This window comes from Dipodomys merriami, unplaced genomic scaffold (genome assembly GCF_024711535.1).
Source record: "Dipodomys merriami isolate MVZ:Mamm:240054 unplaced genomic scaffold, mDipMer1.0.p SCAF_44, whole genome shotgun sequence".
NCBI classification, from domain to species: domain Eukaryota; kingdom Metazoa; phylum Chordata; class Mammalia; order Rodentia; family Heteromyidae; genus Dipodomys; species Dipodomys merriami.
Genome location: NW_027206002.1, coordinates 12,440,183 through 12,468,078, shown reverse-complemented (window position 1 = coordinate 12,468,078; position 27,896 = coordinate 12,440,183). Strand labels below are relative to the sequence as shown.

The window sequence follows — 27,896 nt, the reverse complement described above, 5'->3', positions numbered from 1 at the left end:
CGTGGTTGGTTGCCGCTCTGGGTTCTGGGCTGGAGTGGCGTACTCACTCCTGTGGAGGTTTATAGCCGGGAAGCTCCCTTCCCCTCCCCTCCCCAAGGAGACCTAGCCATGGGTTTCTTTGTGTGCTGTTAACGAACAAAGAGACCCCCCCCTTGCACAACAGCGGTTCACAAGCAGAGAGGGCCTGATCGCACCTCCTGCCAAGTGTGAGTGTGTGGCTGTGTGGGAATCGGTGCTGTCGAGACCGTGGAGGGAGGCGGCTCGGGGGAATTTTTAGCAACTGCAGCATGATGGAGAGGCAAGAAGGCATGCCTGGGAATTTGGAGGCCTAGCTGTGCCTCTGCTGGACTGTGTGACCTTGGGTAGGTCACTTGACCTCTCCCGGCCTCTAAGTTTCCTCGTCTTTAAAAGGGAAGAGACTGGAAGATGTCCAAGGAAGACTTCAGTCATCATATCTTTGCTTCTGGGCTCGGGAATCTGGGATTTAGACCTCAACCAGCACTGCGCTGACCCAGGGGATGCTTTGGAGGTGAGACATGAGCCAGGACAGCTGTTTTGGGGCGGGGGGGAGGGGGATGAGGCAATGGGTCCTGATTAAGGCTCAGATAATCAGCCCAGCTCCCCAGTCAGCCTCCTGACATTGAGGAAGAAAAAGGTTGTTTTGTGTCAGAAAGAGCAATTTGTGTTTGTTAACACTGATGGCTCTGGGTTTTGTAGGTTTTATGCAAGCCCTTTGTTCCCTGCCTCCCTAGGCTGTGGTTTAATAGACATTGAACCTAGAGTGTTCTGTGTTTCTGAGTCATTGCAGGCTTTTGATCCTTGTGTGTTAGCTCCCCTGGGTCCTTGGATCCCATGGGGGAACCGGTGTCCGGCCCAGAGGACAAGGGCTGGCACTACATGCCATTCAGAAAGCCTCCACTGTGTCTAAGAAACCACCTTTAGGAGTATAGAGCTGCCAGCAATTTCATTGTGCTCTGTGGTTCTGTGGGTCAGGGCAGAGGCTGTGGCCCAGGAGTGTGGCTGGTTGAGGTGACACTGACCCCTTGGTGGGGATGGCCGGAGGCTGTGCTCAGCCAGGAGCTCTGACTGGTGTCTACCCCAGAACCCCGGCAGATGCTTGAGGTTCCTGTCAAAATGGCGGCTCCGGAGCAATTGTGTGGATTCCCTTAAACCAGGCTTCAACGCTAGTCCAGATTTAAGAGTAGGGCCTCCCCTCCAGGGAAGGCATCTTCCTACTGCAGCCTTCTGTCCCAGACTCTCCTCTCTCCGCTGGGTGAAGTTTCTCAGGGACAGGAGCCCTGCATTAGTACAGTGAAGATGGCACCCACACACCGTTACAAATGAGATTGACTTGCATAGGCCCCAGGTCTGAGGGAGGGAAGGACCTTCCTCTGGGATCCAGCGGCAGCTGTCTGCAAAAGCCTGAATTCACAGTGTGCCTGTCAGCAGGTTACTTGTCTTCTCATCAAAAAATAAATAAGAAAATAATGGCAGGAAAGTGGGCAGGGGTGCTCTGCGGAGCCCGTGGCCTTGTGGTGGGGTGCAGATGCCGCTTCCCTCCCAGCGCTCCCTCGGGATGACTCTAGGCCCTGCCTCTCTCTGAGTCTCCAGCCCGTCATGATCAGGAAGGACTCCATGCATGTTACCTGCGGTGGCTAGCTGCACCTGCTCCGTCCTCCCCTCTGTCGATCCGTCCATGAACCAACACGTGGTTTGATGTTGACAATGCGTGAGGAGCTCATGGTTGGAGGCCTCAGATGCTGGGTGGAGCTGGAGGAAAGGCCCACAGCCAGGAGGCAGGCTGTAGGAGAGAAGCGCGGGACCCCTACGAAAGTGCTCGACTTCAGCACACTCACGACTGAGTTTAAGCTGTGCCAGGGGCCCTTGCTCACCCCACGCCGTCCTGAGCTCCTTCCAACTGGGCCTTCCTCCCGCAGAGACATCCCTGTACCTGGATCCTGAGGCCTGCAGGAGCGTATTCACTTCCTCCCTGTGGTGTCTGGTTCCATTCAGGCCTGGTTTTTTTTTTCCCAAGCATTATTTTCCTGCTTCTTATGTGGCAAACTTTAAGTGAGGGCGCCAGGGGCAAGTCACAGTCTGTGGGGAGAACTCAGCAGAGTGGGGGGCCTCGTGCTAGGCTTCCGGGAAAGGCGGACTCGGCCGCCACCCCAGGTTATGTTTACCCGTGGGGTGCACTGTCCCCCAAGGAATTCAACCCTAGTGGAAAATGACAGCAGTGAGTCCCCAGCCCCTAGTTCCCAACCCCGTCCGCCGTTGAAATCACCCGGGGGGATGGAAAGTTTCTGAAGCCTGAAGTCCTGTCCCAGTGTTGCTTCTTGAGTGATTTCGGGGTGCTCTCTGGATGTTGGGGTTTTATGAAAGCTCCCAGATGTTCCTGGGTTGCAGCTGCGTTTGGGGAAGTGGACTTCGTTTTAAAGTCTAGAGAATGAATAAGGCCCGGGGAGGGAGGACGTGGCCTGGCGTGGGGGTTGGTGTCCGGCGTGCGGAGCGGCGTCCGCCCTCTGTTCTCCGATCCCCCTTCTACCTCCGGGCGTCCTGGGTTGGAGCGGTCACAGAGATGCGGGGGCTGGGGTTCGCGCTGCCCTCGCCCGCCTCTCCTTCTGGGGTGAAGGCCACGTCGTAAACAGAGCCAGATTATAGAATGTACACAAGTGCGATGCGTTTCCCCTCCACAAAATGACCAGGGCGAGGTCCACAGACTGTGGGGTCACTGCCTTCATGGACAGCACCATTGATTTATAATCGCCATGGTGACAGCAGCGTCCAATGGCCTCTCTGCTGTGGGGCCCCTGCCCCCCCAGTGCCCCCTGTACCCCCACCCGGCGCTCTGTCCCCACGAAGTCCTTCCTGTAGAGAGGACGGCCGTGACGTGTCTGGCCTTGCGGTTCAGTGCCTCAGAGCTGGTGACATCCGGAGCTAGATTTTGGGGTGCCATTGTGGGGGGCTCTCCTGTTCATTACATTTCTAGGAATGACACCCCGGAACCCTCCAGGTAGATGGCAGTAGTAACCCGGCTTTGCAGGGCCAGGTGATGGCAAACTCGGCGTAGCTCGACCTCAGGGAAGTACATTTGTGTTCCTCGGTCAGCAAGCTCGTGACCGTGCCGTGGCCAGTGTTGGCAGGGCCGGGACACTCGCACGCAGGTGCACGGGCCAGATGGCTGCCCAGCCTGCGTCCCTGCGTGTTTGTAGTGCAGTAATGCACCCGGGCAGCACCAGGGCACCAATTCTGTCTATGGAAAGTGGGGCACGTGCACGGAGCACTCAGAGCATGGCACGGCTACCGTGGCCCCTTCCGTGGCTCCCTTAGAAACCCGTGGTCTCCGGCCACGTCCAGGCCTCCAACAGGCTGTGCCCACTCGGATCTCCTGGGATTGGCTCACACCGTCAGCTTTACCGTAACGACGTTCATTTCTTTGTCAACATTGGTTGGTGTGTTTCCAGCGTCGTTTTGAAAGGCTGGCAGGCCGGGGAGAGGCGGTCAGCCTGGCTCCGTGGCGGTAACCACGTGGCTCTCTTCACCGCACCCCTGCACTCTGCACAGAGCTCCCGCTCCGAGATGGGCCGACTCCCAGCCTGCCCTGGGGCCATGCTGTGTTCTCTTCCTTCAGCCCAACTTTGCACACACCTGTCATGTCTATGGCTCCCCCAAACTTGCATTGGTGGTGCCTCCCTGGCCTCCATACCGGCGGTATCTGTTCCTGTTCTTGTTTTAAAGATGGGGAAACCGAGGCACAACCCAAGGACAGCTCCTGCCAAAGTTAGGGTGTGAGTCCGCGGCAAAGCGGGGAGCGGAGGCTGAGCCTCCCTGCCTCACCTGCAGGCTCCTCTGGCTGCCTGGGTCCCTGCTGGAAGAGACTTCCAGCATCCTGAGACGCTCTGTCCGGGCCTCTGCGTCCTGAGCCTCTGTCTGAGTCCCTGCGTCCTGAGGTGCTCTGTCTGCGGGTTTTCTCGTAGAACCCATTCTCCGCACCGGGAGCGTGACCGGGTGGGGTGGACATCTTCCCACGCCGTGCTCTTCCGGATCTGCGCGTCTTCCGCTGTGTCCGAGGGGGCTGCCCGTGCACCCCGCTGCGCACAGCGGTGGCCCGGCGGGGTGAGCACTGTTCCCTGTGGGAACACGTGTTCACCAGAGGGAGCTGAGGAGAAGTGACCAACCGGGAAATGTGCTGAGGGCTCTGGAAAGAAATAGAAACGAGGAAGAAATCACCACCCGGCACCCAGAATGCTCCTGGGCACACGGCCGGGGATGCGCACCCCAAGGACCGGGCCTGGATGCTGAGCATTTTTGCGCCAGGTGAGTGCTGTGCCACTTGAGCCACAGCTCCACTTCTGGTGACCTGCTGGTTCCTTGGACATGAGAGTCTCATGGACTTTCCTGCCTGGGCTGGCTTTGAACTGTGATCCTCAGATCTCAGCCTGCTGAGGAGCTGGGATGATAGGCGTTCACACCAGCTCTCCCGTTCCTCTGGGCTGCTGCCTGGGGCAGGGGCTGCTCAGGCAGGGTCGGGGAAGGCTCCAGGGGCTGGGTGCCCAATCAACACGACCCCATGGTGTTGTGAGGCCACACCTGCAGTCTGGCTGGCGCTGCCTCTAGCTGGGTTTTGGCTTCAGGGTCTCTGTGTGCAGTAAACGTTCCTGTCAGGCACAGGCACGGCCTCGGGCCCAGGTGCTGGGTTTCGTTCCATGAGATGTGGGTGTCTTCGCTGAGCTGCCCCAGAGCCGCCTGTGTGGTGGAGACGGAGGTGAAATCCACCCCTGCATCTCCTGGGGGTGGGGTGGGGTGGGGAGGGGCGGCTCCTCCTGCCTGGACCCTCACTCTGCCCCCTGGATTTCTGGCCTCACTGCCTACCTTTGTTTTGGAAACGCTACCCAACTCCAGCCCCACCTGTGGGGCTCTGACCCCAGGAGGGGGGGGTCTCTGCTGTGCTGGAATGCATGGTGGCGGTGGCTGTGCCTGCCCCCCTTACCCCCCCCCAGCGCCCCAGGAGCAGGCAGAGCTCCTTATCCAAGCCCAGCTGGGCTGTGGATGGACAGGGCGGCCTGCAGGACATTGACCCACCATGGCTGAGATCCTGGGGTCCTGAGAGTGTGCATGTTAATGTCGGAGCTCCGTGTGTGCGTGTGTGTGTGTGTGTGTGTCTGTGTGTGTCTGTGTGTGTCTGTGTGTGTGTGTGTGTGATAGCAACAGTGCTTACCCATCGTGCCGGTCACCTCGCCGTGCCCTGGGAAGGATTGTTCCATTTTCCTGCTCACAAGAACAGGAGGAGATCCCAGTGGAGGTGCAGTGCATTGCTCTCCCTCCCACCCCTGAGCGGTTCCCCAGTGTGAGAGCGCTCATGTGGGGCCGGGGGTCCCCGGTCAGAGGTCTCTTCCCACCCCCGTATCTGTGACCTCAGCTGCTCGCTGGAGGAGGGGACACGGGAGAGCTGAAATGTGCATACGGTGCTGGTGGGAAGGTAACGTGGTCATTCCTCACGAAGCTAGCATTCCCACGTGACCCAGTAACTCCACGCCTAAGACTTGATCGATCAGTTGTAAACACCGCTGCCCTCGGACCAAGAATTGAACGTGGGGACTCCCTCAAGCGATGATTATGTAAAGTGGGGGGCGCAAGAGTGATTGTGGAGCAGCCATCACTGACACACGCGAGTGAGCGCTGGCCATGACCCACACACGCATCCGTCCACGGACCAGCGTGTGTGTGCAGCGGAATACGACTCAGCCTTCAAAAGGAAGGGAGCCCTGGGACCCGCTACCATGTGCTTGAGTACACTTCGCCAACATTGCCCGGAGGGAAAACGCAGAGGCCGAAGGTGAACACCACACGCCTGCGGGAGGCAAACTATATCCCATATACTCACCATACTTTCCTAAAGCAAACCTCATCGCCAGAGAATCGAATAGCCAGAGTTAGAGAGGAGAGAAGTTCTGTGGAAACCCTGTTCTTATCATCACCTGGCACCCTGGTTCTCCCAGCATGGGGCTTGGGCATAGTACATGCATATTTCTCTCTCTCCCCCCCCCACCTTCTCTTTTCCCGGCTGAGCCAAACTGGGAACACAATAATTCTATTTGTGGCGGGAGACTTGTGGAGGCTGGGGAGGGTGCGTTCCACTGCCATGGTAACCGGGGAACACAGAGATGGTAAAAATGAAAATGCAGGAATATCTTTGGCAGGTGGGGTCAGCCGGAGGTAACTGTGAGCCTGGGAAGAGAGCGATTATTAATAATTGTTCTAAAAACCCCCAGGAAAAAAAAAAAAAAAACACAAATCCAGCCAGGCCAGGTCCCCATGGCTCCAGCCCCGAGGACATCCCGGGGGCCCTTCCAACTGGCAGAGACGGAGCGCGGGGTGAAGTTGGCCCTGGAGCACGGGCGTCTTGCTGAAGGAAGATGGGGCCCAGCGGTCCATCGACCCCCAGCGCAGTTCGAATCCCAGACAATGCGGTGGGTGGACAGGTTGGGACTGCCCCACCTCCCCTGTCTTCATCATCCAGAGTTCTCTCTGGGACCCTATGGCATTGCTGTTCTGAGCTTGCCCAATCCCATGTCCCTGGCCTGGCCATGGCTAGTCTGAGCTGCCGACAGACATCCGCCTTTCCCATCACATGTGGACAGGAGACGCGGGAGCCAGCGTGCGCTGCCCCGTCCCGTGTGCTGGGTGTGGGAGATCTCCAGACCTGCGGCCACCGCCCCCTGCCTGCCCGCTGACCAGGCAGAAGCAGAAAGAGGGTAAAGAAGCTGCCTTCAGGAAGACGAGGATGCCGCTGACATTTCCAGACTCCCCAAGGTGATGCCGGTCTTCCCTGGTCCCCAGCGATGGATCGCCAGTCATCTGGGCTGGAGGCTCTCGGTTGGACCAGGCACCGGTCGCTCCGAGGCCCTGTGGAAGTGTAGACTGACAGGCCCACCGGAGCTGGGGGCGGGGGGCTCCACTGGTGGATGAGGCCAGTGTGCATTTCTAGAGAGTTCCCTTGTCCGCCAGTGCCGTTTCGGGGGTGGGGGGATTCTGTCTTGGCTGTTGCCCTAGAATTACCTGGCACCCACTGGTCTCTGGGAGCGTGTCTGCCATCTCGAATTGTGGCACGCTGCATCTTACCTCTCTGCATGCAGCGGTTGGGATTTTCCGTGTAGGGTCTACACTGGGGGGCGGGGTCAGGAAGCCCCGTAGTGCCGTGTGCAAGGCCTCTCACACGGGTTCCGAGCGGGATCAGCATCACAGCCGGGTGAAATCTCAGGGTGGGTCTGGCTCCGGAGGCAGTCTGGAATTTTCTCCGAGGGTCCCGGTATCCAGTCGGTGCTCACGCAGTGCTTGAACACTGAGCACACGCGCATCTCTGCGGCCCGCGGCGTGGGGGTCAGCGTGCCTGTGCTCTTCAGCCTGGGTCCAGCCTCGGAGCTCAGCCCTGGCTGTGTGCTGAAATCACGCTCGGGCCAGCTCTGGTGCCCGGGGGCCTCGGTGGACTGGTCTGGGATGCGGCCCGGACGGCCAGGTTTCCACAGCGCCCCGTGACGCGAGAACCGCGCCGAGGGGAATCATGGATGTAGAGCCTGGGGCTGCGGGTTTTCTGCTGGGCATTTATGGAGGCTGCACGTGTGTGTGTGTGTGTGTGTGCACGTGTGTGTGGATGTTCATAGTGATGCGTGCACACACATGTGTGCAGGGATTCGGGGAGCTATGAATTCCTCTTGAGCATCTCCGGCATCTTCCAGGCGCAGGGCCTGGAAGCCAGCCCTTGGGCAGAAACTCCTCACCTCCTTCCTACCGGGCGGCTGCTGGCTGCCGTCCAGGGCGAGAGGGCTGTGTCTCAGGTGTGGAGGGGGGCTGGCGGGGGGAGGGAGGGCTGGCGGGGCCTCCGGGGCCCCGAGGTACCCGCCAACCACTGGGCACCATCTGCCACAGTTTCAGGTGGCTTCTGGGGTTTCTCGGTGGAAACAGGCCCAGCTGGGTGAGCCCACGGGTGGGAGAGGTCACGGCAGCCCCCCTCCTCCCCCTCCCTCCCCCCGACCCCCGCGGGTGCTGACTCAGCACAATCCTGCTGTAATTGAGCATGACAAGAAGGAAGGGGGGCCACGCACTTGGCCCGGGGCCCCGGGGTTTCACAAGTGCCAGCTGCTCTCGGTTTTCTCGGAGGCCAGGCAGGGCTTACCTGCGGGGATGGAGTCTCCCAGAGAGGGTGCTGGGGGAGGGTGACTCCCCGGCCACATTCCAGCACCCCAGGCCCCAGGCAGACAGGGAGGGCTGAGATGGGAGCCTTCTTCATGTGCCAAGGGGAAGACCATCCATCCGTCCGTCCTCATGGGGCCTGGAGTCCGAGTTCAGGGACACAACTGGGCTCGGGGAGGGCTGGGGCACGGCGTCTGGGGGGCGTCCGGGCCCCGCGGCTCCTGGCGTGCGGATGTCCTCAGTGCTCCTCCAGCCCTGTGGGTTCCCGCCACGGGGCGACGCTGTTCCCCGGAGCTCCCGCCTCCGTCCTGGGACAACCTGCCAGGCCTGGATGACCCCACCGCCCGCAGCGGCAGAGCCTTTCATTTGGGCCTGAAAGAGCGGCAGGCTGGCATTTGAGGAACCGGGAGCCAGCTGTCATGGCTGGGCCGGGCCGGGGCCGACTCGGGGCGGCTGAGCTGGGACCAGGGCCTGCTGGGAGCTGGGTCTGGGCAGGGGCCTGTTTCCCATCACCCCTTCTGCTCTGCTTTCTTCAGAGCTCTGTGGGCATCCTGGGGGTGTCCTCGGCCACGGGACTGAGCGCCTCCTGGGTACCGCCGTGTTCTGTGCAACACCAAGAGCAGAGGGAGAGGTGTGTGCACATACCAAGGGTTGTTCTGACCCTTGATACCCCCAGATCCGCTTAATGGCCCACCCAGCCCGAGGAGAGCTGGTTCCAGGCTAGCCCCCTCCCCAGTAAGAATGGAGGAGAGCTGTGTCCCAGGCTAGCCCCATCCCACTGGGGCCGTGTCCTCAGGAAACTCTCTTTGTGGACATTGGGGTATAAACCTCAGGTAGTTTCTGTGCACCAGAAGTACTGTTCTTCAGATTCTGCTCCCCCACCCCAAGCGTTTGAAAGTGCAGGGCGCTCTCCATCTGGAGGAACGGAGGTGGTGGGTCCCAGCCGGCCTGCGGGAGCCCCGGCCCAGACCTGGAGGCCCACATACGCACTGTATAGTTCACATGTCCAGCCCTGGGCCAGGTCATGAGCACCGGTGGGTGACTCACGGCGTGTGAGGCCGAGCCCGCATGCTGCCGGTGGGATCTCCCCACAGAATAAAGAACGCAGGGTAAATCAAAGTTCCCCCCTTCGAGTCAAGGGTGGGAGCTGGGCCACCGTCTCAGAAATGGCAGGACACACACACACACACACACACACACACACACGTGTCATTGCAGGCGCTTGCAGGAGAGCACAGAGATATTTTTCTTCTTCGTAGAGTGTAGCGATCTCTTCTTCACCAGGAGACCTGGAGGAGCGCGCGATACGTGGTAATGGGAAACAGATTCCCCCCAGGATGGATGGAATGCCCCCCTCCCGGGCCGCAGGGGCGCCAAGAGCCACCTCGCGTTCTCCCAGGATCCGTGAGGAACGTTTTCAGGTCATCACAGGAAGGCTCGGCTCTGCACGGCGAGGGCAGGCTGGACCCAGTACGGCCTCTTCCTGTCCCTGGCATTCTACCAGTGCCAGATGGCGGAGCCAGACTGCCTGAGGGCTCTGCCGTGGGGACTGGCCGGCCTGGGCCGTGTGTCTGGGGCTGGGGGCAGATGACCTGGACTGGGGAACATGGAGAACCGAGGCGGGGCCTGGCCCGTGGACCTGGACAGAGGTCGGCAGGGCCACCGCGTGCGCGTGGATGGACAGGAGTCTCTGGCGGCGTCAGGGGGAAGGGATGGACTGCACCCGCCCGGTTCTGGGTCTTGAACATGCTTGCCCTCTACCAGCTCTGGAGACCTGGAAGGGGGCTCCGGTCAAGCCCTGCCCTCTCCGCTGTGAATGGAAACAAGCTCAGAAGCAGGAGCAGGGGGAAGACGCGGCCCTGGGGCAGCTACCGGACCTCCCTCCGGGGACCTTGCTTACCACGTGGCGGCCAGAACCGGCCCCCTTGGGGACTCTGGGGTGCACCGATCCGTACAGGACAGCAGAAACCAGCCCTTGGTGTCACCGCGCCCAGGCTCACCGCCCGCCCACCTCCCTACCGTGTCCTTTGTCCTACATCGCGTCATCAGACGGCCTCAGGTGTGCTCCACGCCTGCGAAGGAGAATGAGGCGTTCCCCTCCCCGCACGCGGGGCCGATTTGCGGGACTCGGGGCTCACGGCGCGTCTCCGGGTGCGCCTCTCCGTCTCCCCACAGGCCGTGTCATTCCCCGGGTGACGCCGGGGTCCGTGGAAGGTGTTCTCTGCTCTGAGGAGCTCATGGTGCATGTAAAACAGGAGACGCTCCACTCAGGCAACCGAGAGCCATGTGCAGGCTGAAGCCATTTTGGTGGACAACAGCAAGGGCAGGCCACGGACCGGCCACGGACCAGCCGGGGCTCTCTCCCATGGAGCCAACGGATGCCAGCCGTGTGTCCTGTCGAGTTTCCTCTGTGTGTAAGGGGAGTCAGCTCACCTGCCCTGGACGGTCAGGTCCAAACTGCATCCTGGACCGCCCCTCCCCAGCCTCCACCTCCCTGCCTTCCTCCCCAGCCTCCACCACCCCTCCTCCCTTCCCACAGGCCTTGGCGTTATTCTGTGATTACCCCGCATCATCCTTCCCAAATGTGCATCAAATTAAGGAGTTACTAGGGTACGGCAGGACATGTTTATGGGGGAGAATTTCCTTTAAAGTCACAGCTCGGCCTGAACTCACTTTATTAGTGTTTACACAGAGCGCGTAGCCAGTTCCAGAGCGCTCCGTGTTTATATCCTCGCAGTGATCGTGGCATTCCTCTGCCGCTTCCTTCCTGCTTTCTTAAAGAGATCACTGCGCCTCCTCCGTTTCACGCTCACGGTGCGTGCCCTCTGCCGGTGGCCGTGGAGGTTTGGCACGCTCGGAGACGGGGCTGCCGTGTTCCACAAGCAGGGGTGCACGGAGGAGCGGTCTGGAATCCAAGCCCATAGGTGATAGGTGGTGGTGGGAAGGCCCGGCCCACAAGTTATGCGGGCAGAGCCCCCTGGGAGTGGCCCTCTGTTTCTGTCACTAGTGGCTTTGCTGTTGTGCTAGGCTGACCCTTGGTCGTGACCCTCCTGGGAGAGCCCCGATGGCCGTCTGTCTCTCCTGCTGGAGTTATTAGCCGCTTCCTCTGACTCAACAAAAGCATTCGAGTTCAGCTGATAAATGACAGGGGCGCTCGGATTCCATGGCCCAGATTTACTGGCATCATAAAATCCTGACACCAGCTCTTGATCCAAAGTTGTGTTGAACGCAGGGCAAAGGAAACGAATCGACACGGTCACTAAGCCGGGGCCGGCATTCACACCTGTAATCCCAGTCTACTTGGGAGGTGGAGCTGGGAGGAAGCTCGAAGCAAAACCAGATGAAAACCGGTTGAGACAGAGCAAAAGTTCAGACCAAGCCGGGCGCTGGTGGCTCACGCCTGTAATCCTAGCTACTCAGGAGGCTGAGATCTGAGGATCGCGGTTCAAAGCCAACCCCGGGTAGGAGAGACCATGAGACTCCTATCTCCAATAAACCACCAGAAAACCGGAAGTGGCGCTGTAGCTCAAGTGGTAGAGCGCTCGCCTTGAGCTGAAGAGCTGAGGGACAGCGCCCAGGCCCAGAGTTCAAGCCCCACGACCGACAAAAAAAAAAAAAAAAAAAAAAAAAAGTTCAGACCATCCCGTCACTCCCCAGGTATTTGTTTGCCGGCTTCGCGCTGAGCCCTGGGGATTCAGACACACACACAATGTGGTGCCAGGAGGAAGAACTTGGAGTTCTTTTAACGTAGGTAAAACGCTGTATGGGTTCCTTGTGTGAAGCTGCTGGTCGCCATGCGTCTTCGTTGTTGTTTCTGGTTAAGTTTGTAGCACTGCCTGTGGCCCTGAAGACTCCCTGGGGACCTGTCGGGTTGTGACCGTGCACACCGGTGCCCCAGTGGGCCTGCACCGCGGCTGGTTCGTGTGTAGGAGGACAGCATTGCCTCCTCAGCCTCGGGATACAGCCTGGACTCTGCGCACAGTGCTCGCCGCATGGTAGACACCGTGCATTGGCCCCTGCGTAGAGATCTGGCCGTCAGCAGAAAGGCGCCAAGAGCAGGGGTCGCAGGCTGCTGTGTGTGTTCTCTGTTGGCAACGGTTACGGGCTCTCTTGAAGTCTCATTTAAGATAACGTGTGCTCCTCCGGGCACCGTGTGTGGCTCTCACCTGCGGTCCCTGCTCCTTGATTGGGCAGCGGCAGTTCGAAGCCAGCGGGAGGTGTGAATCGGCGGGGTCGGGGTCTGGTCCAGCCGGGGCAGGACATGTAGGATCCTCCCTGAAAAAATAACAGATGAGGAGGGGTGGGGCATCTGACTCCAGTGGTGAGACCGGAGTGCCATCCCAGGACCGTGGGCACGTGGACGTGCACGTGCACACACACACACCCTGATACCGAAGGTCAAGACTGCAAGTCCTAGAGGCTAGAACATCTTAATTTTCTCTCCTTCAACGTAGGGGAAGGTGCCGTGTGCAAAGCCGGGTCCTGAGGTGGGAGGACCCTGTGGCCACCCTGCTGCTCCCACTCAGCTCTGCTGAGCCCTGGGCAGTGGGTGGAGCCAGGAGATGGGCGGAGCCATGGGAGAGCCATGTGGTGGGTGGAGCCAGGAGATGGGCAGAGCCATGTGGTAGGCGGAGCCCTGGGCAGTGGGTGGAGCCAGGAGATGGGCGGGGCCATGGCAGAGGGCGGAGCCATGAGGTGGACGAAGCCTTGGGCAGTGGGGAGTTCCCGGAGGACTCTGCCCGGGTCCCCCGTACTGCGGGCTGATGGACCCGAGCTGACAGCACTGTGACAGTGGCTCCGTCATGGATCTTTCTAGAACTTCATCACGGGTAGCATCGTAGCCCATCGCCCGGCTCCAGCTCGCGGTGCTGCCCGCAGCACCGAGGTCCGGAGGGGACCCCACCTGTACAGCCCACAGGACTAAGCATGTCCCCACCGGAGCCTGTCCCCCAAGCCGGGGACCATGGAGCCGCTGTCCCGTGCATGGGGACAGGCTCGGATTCCTGATTCGGGTGTGAAATGCTCTGGAATTTGCAGGGAGTGTTCACACAAGAGCATCGCAGACACCTAGACTAAACACCGCTGCAGCCAGGACCAGCTCGGGGCAGTGGGTTTGCTGTCTGTGACCCAGAGCCTGAGGCCGACTGAACCCACGGGGAGCCCCCCTGCCCCCGGCAAGAGGCAGAGATAGGCCCATGCGGCCTCGAGGGGTACCCCTGGTCTGACCCCCCCCACTACCCCCTTGCAGGTAGCTGTCTGTCTGCACAGGGCTGGCCATGGGCCTCTTGCAGGTGTAAAATTATAGATGCAAGAACGCTGCCAAAGCCCCAACTTCAGCCCAGGGAGGCTGTTTGCGCCCAACCGCGGGAGAAGGAAGCCAGCTTTTCAATCAGATTCAGTCATTCCTTTCCCGAAAGCGCGTGTGTGTGTTTAAACTTGAATGCGGTTATGCAACGGGTCTGAATGAAGTGCAGAACACCCTGGCGGATGCCTCCTGGTGCGTGAGTCTGGGGAGAGGAAGCAGGGAAGAGCCCCGCGCTCGCGGGAGGGGAGGGCAGGGTGCGGCCTGGGGCCTGGGGCCTGGGGCCTGGGGCCTGGGGCCTGGTGTGGCTCAGAGGCCCTCGGATACTTGCTGCTGGCTTTCAACAACCGGGGAGGAGGAATGAAAGCACCAGGTCCTTTGAGCTGGGAACAGGATAGAAAGCCGGAGCTGGGCAGGCCAGGGAGGACCCGGCCAAGCAGATGTGGCATGGGAACTTCCGGTCTTTCTGTTATTTATTTTGACAGTACTTTCGCTGGAACTCGGGGTCTTGTGTGTGCTGGGCGGGGCCCTCTACCACCGAGCCAGGCCCCCAGCTCTGGCTGGGCCTCCTCACGCCCCCAGCCTGCTGTTTGTTGCCTGCAGTAGCCGGGCTGACAGGAGTGCACCACTGTGTCTAGCTTCCTTGGTGGAGATGAGTTCTTGTGACTGGTTTTCCCAAGGGCTAGGCTGGAGCCGCCGTGGCCCTGAGCACAGCATCGCGCCCCCCACCTACACACACACACACACACACACACACACACACACACACACACACACACACACGTGGTTGGGATGCCAGGTCCCACTGCCACACTCACACCCAGCATGGGGGTTTAGATGGAGCCTTGTGACTGTGTTGCCTGGGCCGGTCTCAGGTGTGGTGGTCTTCAGATCTCAGCCGGATGAGTAGCTGGGATTACAGGCGTGAGCCCCCAGACCTGGCTGAACTTCTGCTTCCTGTGGCTGTGGGGAGTCTTAGGTCAGCCGGACGAGTGTTTTTTTTTTTTTTTTTAACACTTTTTTCCATTCTGTTCACCCACCTGGATCCTTCTGCCCCCCCCCCCCCCCTCCACTGGCTTCTGGTCCTCTATTCTGAGATCCACAGTCCTTCTCCAAGATGTCTTCCTGGCCAGGGCGGGGCCTGGCACCTGGGCTTCACCCTGGGACGCTTCCCTGGCTGGAATCTGTACTTCCAGTGTTCGCTGGGGCGTTGCTCCCTATTGGTCTTCGCTTGCTACCTGGCTCTGTGTCACTTCTCCTTCTGGCAGCCTCCCTGGCCTCTGCACCCCAGGGCTGGTGGAGGCCGGGGAGGGAGACCCTTTCCCTGCAGCCCGGGGCTTTGGGCTGTGGCTCGCCTCCCGTCCACTGGGCCCTGGGCGGGGGCTGCTCTCACCTTTGCCCCGGCCTCCCTAACTTGGCTCTTGCCCCCGCCGGGTCACAAGTTCAGGGCCACCCGTCTCCCCACGGCTGCGCTGTGACACCAGGTCTGTCCCACACTGAAGGAGAGGGGAAGGAGGGAGAAGGCGCTCAGGGGCTGCCCTGGGACCTGTCTACCATCCCGACCCAGGAGACGGGAGCCCTGGAACAAGAACGGCTTCCCCCGTTCAACGTTCTCTCCTTAGCCACACGCAGAATGCCAGGGCCAGAGTGGCGGTTGAATAAAGGTAGACAGAAAGGAGGGAGGAGAAAAGCGACGGGAGGGAGGAGAAAAGCGACGGGAGGGAGGAAGAGAGGGAGGGAAGATGGAAGGAAGGAAAGATGGAAGGAAGGAAGGAAGGAAGGAAGGAAGGACAGAAGGAAGGAAGGTGGAGGGAGGGAAGGGAAAGGAAAGGAAAGAGGAGGAACCTGCTTTTTTTTCTTTCACTTTAACAGCCAAAAAAAGAAAGATGTCTGCTTGCATTTTACCCTAAGGCAGTGCTTCTGGGCCTTTATCCATGCTGCCCCTTTTACCCAGAATCCCTTTCCTGCCTGTCACACATTCCTGTGCCACCCTGGTTGTGCCTGGCTTACTCCTGAGGTCTCAATTAGAGCGCCACCTTCTCTGGAACCCTCCCACGACCCCTGCCATCGCACAGCCCTCTCCTCTTGCCCTGACGGGATTTGTTTACCCCTCTGGCGCACTAGGAGCAGGGGTCTCTAACTGACAGCTCCAGGGCCAGGTCTCCTGCCTTCTTCCGCCTATTTTTACACAGCCACACCCACTCATTCAGGCTGAGCCATGGCCGCCTCACGCCCCAACGCAGAGTTCAATTTGCTGACCCAGTCGCGTTATTTACCGTGTGTCCCTTTTTAAGAAAAGTTTCCCAAGTAGGCTTTAAAAAGCCATGGATGGCCACTGCTTCCTCACAAAATTCTGCGTGCTGTATCCCTGCCGGACTATACCATAGCATTTATGACAGACTCTGAAATGCCTAGTGGCCAAGACGGGTTTGTTGAATGAATTTGCAAATGATTGAATGAACGAAGGAGGTGTCCGATTGGGAGTGCTAGGAAATGTCCCTTTTGATTCATGGTCTTCCAGTGTTGTCCTGAATTCTTCCCCTTCCTTCCCCCTCCACCCAAGGTGTTGAACAGATGTGCAAATGCCGCAGAGCCGGCTCCCACTCGAGTGTTGGTTTTGTGGTTCGGTGACGGGGATGGGAGTGAGCACAGATGATTGACTGCCGGGTAGTGACAGCACTGCCGATGTTGTGGGTGCCCGTGGGCGCCAGCGGGGTACCGAGGGAACGCACCCCCTCCCAGGTTTGCAGAGGGAGCTGGGGTCTTCCCGGGGAGGGAGGAGGGGAGATGTGGCATCATCTTCTGTGACCTTCTGTTTGTTTATGTACCCCCCTCGGGCTCTCGGCTCTCCTTCATTTAGCAGATGACACCGTATGAAACGCTCTGCCCCCAGGGGTGTTGGGGCCGCTGCTGGGTGTCCTGGTAAAAACTGGCCTCTGCGTTCAGTCTCTCTGGGTATGAATCCCAGCCTTACCATGTACTGACATTCCATCTCACGGCAAGTTTGCTTTGTGGGTAAAATAACACCAAAAATCTCCTCTAACCAGCGGAGAAAACCGAGCTTCAGCCTCATCCAGACAGGGAGATGGTAATAACAGGACTCACCGCAAGTGACCAAGTGGAGTAGAGCCCCCCCCCCCGCCCCTCTGCCCCCTCAGCACAGGGCCACAGGCCAGGAGCCTGGGCCCGGGAGCCTGGAACCTGGAGCCTGGGCCCGGGAGCCTGGGCCCGGCTCTGAGCAAGGTCAGTGGGGACACAGCCAGCGCTTCTTACCTGCTGAAGGGAGAGAGCAAAGCCCACCTTTCAGCACACTTCCCGACAAGACCAGGAAGAGTGGGAAGAAAGCTCTGATACAGACTGCATCTTTCAGCCCAGCCTCCAGGGCAGAGAGTGCTGGGCTCTCGGTGGAGTTGGGCGACCTTCCTGGAATCCCCTAGAAAGCAGGGGTGTGTGTGTGTGTGTGTGTGTGTGTGTGTGTGTGTGTGTGTGTGTGACATGTACATGTAAGGCCATCCAGGGGCTGGGACTCTCAGCGTCAGGCCCCCTCCATGGTCGCTTCTCATCCCAGTCCCAAGATGTGTGTGTGTGTGGGAAGGGGGTGCGGGTTGGGGGTGGGAGGGGCAGGAAGTTTTCTGGCTCAGGCCTGCAGACAGCCATCACTTCCGCCGGGCGTGGTAGCCACCAGGTCTGAAGGGATCTGGTCACGTGATGCGTGCTGGGCAAGCTGGGAAGTGTAGTCTCTGAGTGTGCAGCCTGGTCCGGTGGACAGCCTGTGGATCCGCGCTATGGCGGTTCCGGTGCCATGCGGTGCCATGAATGCGGGGCGCCCTGAGCTCCGTGGGGAGGCGTGGACGTTCCTAACCACCATGGGCTTTTCCTCTGCCGAGCCTGAGAGAGCGGCCCGGGCGTCTTCAACCTTCAGAGCCGTCGTCCTGGGCCTCCGTGCCAGGGCTGAGGGCCTCCACGGCCAGGTCGGTGCGCGTGCTTCCTGTACCTGACCTGTGGGCTGGAAGGGGAGCTCGGGCTTCCTAACTCTGTATGCCTGGGGCCCCCCGGAACCCCGTGGTGTTTCGCAGCACCCCACCTTGGCACAACACATTCATTGGAACTACCCCTGTGGCCATCCATCGCCGGCACCAGCTGCCGGGATTCAGGCCGGCTTCTGATATTCACATTTGTACTTGCGTTATCAGCCCTGCAGTTGCGGGGGGGGGGGGGCTTGTGATGTGGGGAGCGGGCACAGGTGCCCCTGCCCTGGAAGCCCTGCCTCCCCCCCTCCCCGTGTGCCCGCGGCCCTGTGGAATCTCATGAGGGCAGAGCCAGCTCCGGCTCCCCGAGGAGCTGCGTGGATGCAGTTTTGAGGGCGGGAGGTGGAATCGGGCGAGGTTACCCGAGGACTCGCGCGCTGGATTTTTATTTCCATGTCAGTTCTCATTCCTTGGAGAATGGTTTCCTGCTTGCACCTCGCGGGCCGAACCCAGCTGGAGCTCGGTGGGCTTCGGGTGGCCGTCACCACCGGAGATGCCTCTGGGCAGTCGTACACCCCGTGTTTGGGTTATGAGCCCTAAGATCATGTGATGTTGTGGCCGCGTTTCCTGGGGTGACAAGCCACCTGCACAAGGATGCTGGATCGCCGGGTCGTTCTTGTGTCGGGGAGCGCGGGGCTGAAGTGCTGTGTGGCACCGTGTGGTGATCTGGAGAGAGCAAAGCCGGCTTCGACGCCGGGCAGAGGGCCTGGGCTCTCCTGGTCTGGAGCGAGGGGAGGTGCAGTTCCAGGGGGTTCACAGGGGAGGTGGTGGGACGGTTGGCCCGTCGAAGCACAGAGGCATCTGGCTTCCGGCGTGCGGGACGCAGACCCGGGACGTCTCCTGGTCGGCTGGCTCTGCAGAGGAGATGGGTTCCGGCAGGCCCCAGTAGTTCTCAGTTCCAGTGCATAGGAGGGGGTGTTTGTGTAAATTGTGCATGTATTCCTGGGACCCCTGTGTCCAGAGGGAGCTGGAGATGTCTGAGAATCGGGCCTGGATCCGGGGCTCACTGTGGGAATCCCTGACACGGGGGGGGGGGGGGGTCCCCGCCCATGTGTCTGCTGAGGTCTGGAAACCACAGGCTGGGGAGGGGATCGCGAGGCGGGTCTGTTGCTGGCGGAAGAGGCCAGAGGAGCGAGGCAGCTAAACCTAACAGATCTGCTGGGCACAAGGGAGAGCTTGTTGTACCGCAGCCCGCGGCTGGCCGGGCGCGCCCAGGGGTCTCCCATCACCGGACTCGCCTCCCGCGCCACCCCAGCCCCTCTAGTCTATGCAGGGTTGGGATGAACACCGGTGAGTGCCACCCACCAACGTCTGGCCTGGCTTTGCTTTCTACTGCAGGGACCTGGACAGAAATAACATCACCAGGATCACCAAGACAGACTTCGCTGGACTCAAGAACCTCCGAGTCTTGTGAGTAGCCCGTGCTCTGTAGCGGTCAGCTCGGCGGCCCGGTGAGAAGGTCTCCACACCCCGACATCACACTCCCTGTCCTGGGCAGCCCGAACTTGCGGCTGGGCAGCCCTACATTCCCACACACAGCTGGACACGGTGTTACGTTCTGCGGCCCTGCATTCCCACGCACAACTGGACACTGTCACGTTCTACAGTCATGCATTCCCATGCACAACTGGACACAGTGTCGAATTCTGCGGCTGGATTGGCCAGCCCGGAAGAGCGACGCCAGAGCTCAGTTCTAGTGACAGGGAGAATGGCAGGTGACAGATGATACGTGAGCATCCGGGCTCCTGGGAGGACAGCAGCGTCAGGCGGAGGAGCTCGCTAGCTTCCTTGGAGAGGATGGCTTCCCCTGCCACCCCGCATCAGCAGAGCAGTCAGGATGCGTGTTATCCATCTAGGGGCTTCCCAGAGGTCCGGGGAGCGGGGAGGGAGAGGGTCAGACAGGTCACGGCTCTGGCTGAATGTTCACGGCTGTGCGGACAGGTAGCAGGTCTGAGATGGGGATGGACAGGAGAGGGAAGCAAGACCCCCCCCCCCCCCGCCCTGGGTCTGTTAGAGGTGAGATGCGTCTCCGAGACTTGTCACTGGAAGAAAGGGTAGATGCTCAGGGGTACCAGAGGGAGGAGACACTGAATCCTCCTTCCCAAATCAGTCGCGAGTGTGAGTGTACACCCAGCCTGCCACCTGGAGACTTGGTCTGCTTCGTGGTGTGGACTCTTGGTGCCAGCTCTCTACCAGCCAAGCCTAGGGGACAGAAGCTCCATTCTCTAACCACGTCAAAAGACATCCTCTCATCTTCTTCCTGTGGCATCTGAAAGACTGGAAGACATGGCAGTTTCCATGTCTGCCCCATATCCACTCTGTCTAGCGAGTTTGAACATCCCTCACACACGATCAGAGCAGTATCCTCTGAAGGGTCTACAACAGTCCTGGGACTGCAGTTTATCTTTTCAGTTAATTGGTATGGTTTCTTTTTTAAAAAAAATATATTATTCTAGGGTATACTATGCCAGAAAAGCTCTTACTCCTACTTTATGAGTCCTGTTAATACAGACGCTGGGGTTGGTGATCTTTGTCTTCAGCTCCAGGCTGAAGTGGCCCTGTATTCTGGGGGCTGGATTGCTGGATTGAAGAGAGAGCTGGACGAATAAAGCATCCCAGCTCTGGGACAGCATGTCCCCTCCTGTTCTCCGCTGAGGAAGTCTGGGCAGTCTTCTTTATCCTCATTATTTCTTAAACCTTCCTCGGCATCTTTCCTCTCTCTGCCCCTTATTTACAATCGTGGCGGGACCAAGGAAAGCCGGGAAGGTCTCCACGGTGTGCACCTGCGCCCCTGGCTGTCGGAGCCGCCGACTGGGGCCGGCGGGCGGGTGAGGTTGGATGAAGACAGGCCAGGCCGCGTCTCGCCGAGCCTCCTCCTCTCTTAGTAATCCATCGAAGGACTCTGCTGTGTTTGCAGTGCGGGGGGCCAGTTTCGCCCCAGATGGGGAAGTCCCAGAGTCAAACCCCGCCTGGCCGTCCTCACCCGGGCTGTTTCCGATTCTGGTCCAGTGTTGAAATTAAACAATACCAGAATGCCGTGAATGAACGCAGACTCCGGCCACAGACGGCCCTTCTGTGCCCTCAGCCATCTGGCCAGTAGATGGGGGTGGCCCCCGCTGGCCTGCAGGCAGCTCTTGCTGGCTTCTTAGAAGGCCCGATGCAAGTTTCACGGCCCAGTCATTTGAGATTCTTGTCTGCAGTCAAATGGCAATGATTCGTGGGGTCTTCTGTGGGCCCAGACTTCTGCAGATGGGGGCCACGCTTTAGGCCTTTCCGAGAGGCTGACGTGCGCATAGGGCAAACCAGGAGAGCCAAGTCGAGAATCGTAGGAGATTTCAGGAAGACGTGGTTCGGGTTTCCCGGGCTAGAGACCACAGGGAGCTGCTACTGCCCAGGGCATCAGGGAACGGTCCGGGGAGGAGTTAGCTGAACTTGGCACAGCTCTCCCTCCAGGGCCAGTGCCACCCTGAGGCCGCCTGGCAGGGGGAAGGGCTGGAACCAACAGCCTCGGGGTCCCCTCCAGCGTGCCCCCCAGAGCCCCCTCTCCAACCCTCATCGGCCGACCCCCACAGGAGGCGGGGGTCCACGGAATGTGTTTGAGTCCTTGGAGGAGGAGGGCGTGGTGGGCATGGATGGCAGAGGCTGGCCGGGTGTGTGTGCAGTCAGCCCTTTTTACCCCCTCTCCTGTTTCTGGGCCATGCCGAGCACTGTTTGGTGAGGGGAGGGACATCTGCTGGGAGCATGTTTACAACAGAGGCGTGCGAAACTATGTCAGGTACGGGCATGCGGGCAGGGAAAGCCCCGGAGCGGGGCCATCCGGTCCCACCACCCATCCCACCACCCTGAGCTCCCTTGAAGGGGTCCGGAGGGTCCCAGGAGGGGGCTGCGTCCCCAGGAGGCCCCAGGCCGCTCTTGACCCCGCTTGTGCCTTGTGGTTTCAGGCATCTGGAGGAAAACCAGGTCAGCGTCATCGAGAGAGGCGCCTTCCAGGACCTGAAGCAGCTGGAGCGACTGTGAGTGCACCCTGGCCGCCTCCCGGCCTCCTGGAGACAGCCTTGCGGGGTGGGGTGGGGGCAGGGGGGGCAGGGAGGAAGATGGAGGGAGGGGGAGGGGGGAGATGTCTTTTTTTTCAGTTTGTTGGGTTTTATTTTTTGTCCATGGGACTTGTGATGTTATTGAAAAAGCAAAAAGAAACCACGCGCGGTCACGTTGCTCTCGGCGCCGCTCGCCCCCTGCGCACGTGTTCTAGGGATCCCAGAGAGGCCCACTTACTTATAGTTCCTTGTTGTTGTTGTTTTCAGATGCTGGGGTTTGCATCTGGGGCTTGTTTTTCTCCTTCCACGGGCAGGGCGGGGCGGGGCTGTCTCCGTTTCTGTCACGGGGAGGGGTTCCTGTGTTCCCCAGGCCTGAGGAGGCCCAGCCTGCAGTCCCGCCTCCCTCCCTCCTTACCCCTGTCCTGGAAGCCTCTGAAGATTCTCCCCACGCCTCTGCGGCTGCTCTCTGCTCAGGCTGCTCCTGCAGAGTAGAGCAGAGCAGAGCAGAGCAGAGCAGAGCAGAGCCCTCTGTCCTGAGGAAGAGGAAGAGGAGGAGGAGGTGGGGGAGGAAGAGAAGAGGAGGGGCGGATGGGCAAGTGGGCTCAGCCTCCCTTCCCGCATGCCTGTTTTTCCCAGGAGCCTCAGCCTGTCTCTGAAAACCCACACATTTCCACGAGAGAACACACTGCCAGTGGTTTAAAAATAGGCCCCAGGTTCTGCCTCAGTGGCGGGGGGGGGGGCGGGCAGGAGCGGGAGAGGCGGGGAGGGGAAGGAGGCTCCGCTTACTTCAAGGATGAGTGCTTTTGCAGAACACCCCGGGTCACTTTGGTGACCAGGATGGCTCAGAGGGCTAAGGGGGGAGCTTCACCTTCCCTTCCTTAATCACCGTCAGCAGCTCCCAGCATCTGGATGTGGGAGCCGTAGTCACACTAGTGGTGGTGGCTCTGGTTGTCCTCTGCTCCGTGTGTGTGTGTGTGTGTGTGTGTGTGTGTGTGTGTGTGTGTGTGTGTCCCTGGCCCCGTGGGAACGGGAAGGGACCTGTCTCCCGTGGCGAGGCTGCCCAGCCCAGCGCTTTGCCCCGTTGTGTGTTGTTTTCCTCCTGGGTTGAACTGTACCATGTTCTTTGCTCTGACTGGCTCAAATATAGGAGATGAGTCCCTCATCAGCGTAAACGGTTGTGGAGGTAGGGTTGTCTTTGACCAGGCTTTGATTCTTTTTTTTAAGCTTCCTCAAACCTCATTCTTCGTCTTTATTTAGAAACGGAGAAAATAGAAAAGTGTTGTTGAGCCTGTTTTCCTGGAGAACAATCCCCAGGGGCCCGTGCGTGGCGTGGAAAGGAATTAGTGGGCTACCTTGGACGCCGGGGCTGGGCTAGTGTTGTGCGTTTGTCCGCTCTTTGGGCCTTGTGACGTTCCAACACGGCATCTGGTCATGGGGACGAGGGCCAGGGCCTCCTCCCCAGGGGAGGGGACAAGCAGCGAGGTGAATGTCACGGGGGAGGGGAGGCTCAAAGCCGCATCTGCCCGGTGTCAGCGCTTGCGTGAGCGGCAGGCACGTGAGGAGCGTGGTCCTGACTCCCGCTCTCCCGCACGCGGAACCCGGGAGAGTCGGTGCCACGTGGCGTGAGAGGTGCGGGCCCTGGGCTCCGTCCACCAGGCTGCAGTCCCAGGCCTCAGTGGGAATCACTCCCTGCAGGGCGTTCGCTCCCTGCGGTGCACACGCACCACGCCTCTGAGTGGACCCGCATCCGCACATCTGCACACACCGGCATCTGCGTGCAGCGTGTGTGCACCAAGCCCACGGGTAGGAGGGCCAGGCGCGGGAGGCTTCCCCGCTGGAGATGCGGGAGAGGGTGCTGTCCTGTCCACACGTACCCCCTGGGCTGTGACGTTCATGCAGCAGGAAAGGTCAGGCTCCACGCCGGCCAAGGGAGGGGCCGGACTCAGCCTGGGCTGGCCAGCACCACCTTCCATCGGAAGTGAGTCGGAGAAAGATGAGCAGAGGGAGCTGGACTAGAGTAAGAGCTGGACAGGCCGCCCAGAGTAGCAAGGAGACGTACGTGTGTGTGTGTGTGTGTGTGTGTGTGTGTGTGTGTGTGTGTGTGTGTGTGTGTGTGTGTGTGTGTGTGTGTGTGTGTGTGTGTGTGTGTGCGTGCACATGCCAGTACCAGGACTTCCTTCCATTGTATTTGCTGTGAACAGGAACTTGAGAATGGATTGAGCCTCCCCTAGCCCCCTGGCTCACCTTACCTGGGTCTATGTTTGGGAATAGATTAGTCCTTACTGATCATATTCTGTGATATAGCCTGGAAGAACTTTGAAGGTATATAGATGTATATATGCGTAGCTATAGATGTATGTATCTCTTTCCCTTTGAAGCTCCAGGAACACTTTTGTGACTTAAGAAATAAGCAACCAAGATTACAATCGAAGTTTATGTGAAGTTGTTTTTATTAGAAAAATAAAGACGAATATAAAACCTCATATTCTCCCTAGAAACAAAGTATGCAAAAACAGACACCCACAAAGAGACAATAGCTAAACAGGCAAGCTATTCAAGAAGAGTTATAAGGCTTCAGACCTTACATACATGTATTTATATATATTTATGTGTGTGTATATATTTATAAACAACAACATCAATCACAATTGTTAAAATCTCAGAAGTTGAATAACTAGAGAAAAATAGAGTTTGGAAGATGGAGTGAAGAATCCAAGAAAGAAGTTATAAGAAGTCATTTCGGAAGAAATATTGCTCAGTGCAATCCCAACGAACAGTCGTTTAGGAATTACCAATCTACCCTGAAGATTTACTGTAATTCTTCAGAGCTGGGACACTGTGGTGTGGGGGAGCCAGTGTACACACGCATCGGGGTGTGCAACAGCCCAGGTGAACAGAATCCACTGATTTTTGATGAAGGTGCAAATACAGTTCAGTGGAAGGAGAAAAGAAATCACCTCTTCAACGGTGCTGTGACAATGAAGTTCCGTGTGCTGAAAAATGAGTCCACACACAAGCCATGTGCCGTCTACAAAATTAAGTCGCGTGGCCCCTAAGCCTGCGTGTGAGAAGTACAGCTCAACGGCTGGGGGATGATATGCGGGAAATGTTCTGGAACTTGTGCTTGACACAACTCTAAAAGCTCCACCCAGGAAAGAACAAAACTGACTTTCTTTCCCTTGAACACTTCCGTGTTGCAAGGGGCCACAGGTAAGAGAACGGAGGAAATGTTTACAAAACACCCGCTTAAAGATTTGTATATAAGATACAAGAAGAACTTCTAAAAAATCGCAGTAAGAGGACGGACGCAAACACCAAACGGAGAAAAAGATTCGAACGATACTTTGCAAAGAAGACACAGACCGTTGAGCAGAATGGCCGGGACACAAGGGGCTGAGCCCAATAGACGCCCGTTGCTGGCAGCGATGCCCAGTGGTAACGCACAGCCACTCGGGAGGCATTTGGGCTTCCTCCGGGGCTAAACCTCATCTTACCACACGGCAGGTGCCAGAGGCTGCAGGGGAGAGTGTGGACGGACGGTCTAGGTGAGGGGCGGGTTAGGATCATGAAGCCACGTCCTGCTCCAGGACCCTGCATGGTCCCCCCCCCAGCTCCCATCAGGCCACAGAGCAGTGCAGAGAGTGGCCCTTGCAGATGTAAACGCCATGAGGAATGGAGAGGAAGCAATTGTGTCGGGCCTCGCATCCGCCTCAGCCCCAGAGATGGAACCCGCTCAGATGCTCACCTCCACGGCTCTGGGAGCGAATCCTTCCGCAAGGTGGAAGCCCGGGAAGGTCTTCAGGTCATTGAATGGCCTCGTGGCCGCTGGTGGCTTCCCTTTTCTTCCTCTTGGCTGCCTGGCTGGACCCCCAGGACCCAATCTGAATGTGTGTAAAGTGTTCAAGGAATAGTGTGAGACTCGGACAAAACAGCTGAGTTCAGTGTCTTCACTGAAGCCTTGTTTGAGGAAAGCGATCTATAACATTAAAGCTGGGGAGAAACGGAGAAATCCAAGCATGGATGGACACGCAGCGATGCCAGGCCTGCGTGGTTCACATCGAGCACTTGCGGGTCGCCGAAGACCCCCGGTACCCCTGGGAGAGGAGTGCTGTCATGGTGAGGGACCTCGGTTCCATAAGAAATACAAACAAGCCGGTGGCTCACGCCTGTCACCCTAGCTACTCAGGAGGCTGAGATCTGAGGATTGTGGTTCAAAGCCAGCCCGGTCAGGAAAGTCCATGAGATTCTTATGTCCAATAAACGACTCCAAAATCCGGAAGTGGTGCTGTAGCTCCAGTGGTAGAGCACTTGCCTTGAGCTGAAGAGCTCAGGGATAGTGCCCAGGCCTAGAGTTCAAGACCCACAACCAACCAAAATGAAGGAAGGAAGGAAGAAAGGGAGGGAGGGAAGGAGGGAAGAAGGGAGGAATTCAAACATACAGCAAAATGGAAGTCATTATTGAGTCTAAAATGGTAGATACCAAATAGGAGATACTTCTCTTTTTCTGTATTCTTGAACATTGATATGATCACAGATTTCACAGATGTGTCTTAAATTTTTTTTTTTAAAGAAGTTATTCTGTCCATTTTATAGAGGGCAAAAATTTGGAACTCAGAAAGCTAAAGTAACTTCCCGTGGTAGGATTTGAATCTGGGACTATTCCGAATCCAGCTGCCAGGTGAAGTAAACATAGTCCTGGGGCACCGGAAGGAGACAGATGCTGAAGGCGCCCACTTCCTCCTGTCAGAGGGGAGGAGCGCACGAGGTTTTGGAAACGTGAGCTTCCTTGGAGTTTGCTGTTCTTCCAAAGGGTGGAAAACCGGCCTCCACCCTGAGCCGGATCCCACGAGTGTTTCAAAAGTTGAGAGCTAAACCACGGGGTTATTTAATAAAGCTCCGGTGTGTGGCAAATACATTCTTGCAAAGGACCTCCGGCACCCCTCCGGGCTGGGGTCCCGGCCGGCCTCGCCTGCACCGGTGCGTGCCACGTGGCTCACGCCCACGGCTCTGGCTCCGGGACCCCACCCCCGAACGCCCCGTGAATGTGGCCTTTCTTCCTTTCATTCCTCACCACATCAAAAGCCCGGCCATTGCTATTAACTGTGAATTATGGACAGGCCTTGCTTTGTCAGATTTGTCGCCTGTGGTATCTGCACTTAGATGACTGTGAGTCCGTGGAAAAACAGCTCCGTCTGGATGTGGGTGGGAGCTGCCCACAGCTCACTTCTGACAGATGCTTCCCAATCGGCTTATTATCCCTCATTTCTTTCTTCTTTAAATTCTGTTTTGGAATAGATTTTTTTTTTCTGTGCACACCTTAAGAATGGCAGTTCGGGTTAAGGGCAGCCATGGGATGGGGGAGCAGGAGCGTAAATATTGGGTGCCGAGAACGTGGGAGAAAGTCCTTCGTGCTGCCCGTCTACCGTCTGGGGGTCTGCGTGTTTTCACGTCCGCAGGAATTCAGGAAAGGGAATAAAACCATGGCAGCAAAGTGAAAACGATAGCCGGATCGCAACGACAGCTCCACCAACACTCCCAAGGCATGAGGGTGGAGTGGGAGCCCCGCCCCAGCCCTCCCTCCTGCCCTCCCTCCCCGGTGCCTGGTGGAGAGCCACCCCCCCCCCCCCCCCCCCCGCAGGATGCACAGAGCCACAGGCTCAGGACGGCCAGGTGTGGGGCCGAGAGGAACAGGGAATCACTCCGAGGCCAGCCCGGAGGAAGCCTGGGAACTCGGGGGGAACCGTGAAGCTCCAGCACCTAACCACCCTAGAGTTGTGGAGATTCTCGGACAGCATCCGTGAAACTGCTCAGGGCTGCGTCCAGCCCAGAATAAATGCTTAGAAGCCCGGGGGTGACTGAAAGGAAGATAGATGGGTCACCAGCTCCTGGGAAACTGCTCAGCCAGCCATCTTTAGGATCATCTTCCTCTGAGCATATCTGCATCCAACTGCGTCCCCAAACCCACGGCGGCGTCTCGAGCTCTGGACAGGGAACAGAGAGAGCCCCGTCCCGTGCCCATGCTTGGGATTCGCATTCTGGAGGTCAGGGTCGAATGCCACGGGCTTACAGGAGCTTTCCAGCCCCAGATGTCCAGCCCTTGAACCCAGCCTTCCAGTAAGCACACACCACAATGGCCGGGGGAAAGTCCGGAGACGGCGAGCAAGTTCAGGGCCTTGGATGTGCTAGGCGGGGTCTGACCCTTTCTTGCTTTTTGCCTGGGGTGAGCCTCAGACCCCGATCCTCTCACCTAGGCCTCCCGCAGAGCTAGCAGGACAGTCATGCCCTGCCGGCCACATGAGGCTTCCTTGTTGAGATGGATTCTTGTGAACTTTTTGCCCAGGC

General features: G+C 58.6%; 1 protein-coding gene across 1 annotated transcript in view; it reads left to right on the top strand.

Annotated features, from left to right (window-relative positions):
• Slit3 (slit guidance ligand 3) overlaps nucleotides 1–27,896 on the top strand; it is a 245,361-nt gene that overhangs the window by 7,672 nt on the left and 209,793 nt on the right. Inside the window, exons 2-3 of the mRNA XM_069994000.1 lie at nucleotides 18,859–18,930; nucleotides 21,462–21,533. Of these exons, the coding sequence (XP_069850101.1) occupies nucleotides 18,859–18,930; nucleotides 21,462–21,533 (144 nt within the window). The remainder of the gene's footprint in view (nucleotides 1–18,858; nucleotides 18,931–21,461; nucleotides 21,534–27,896) is intronic.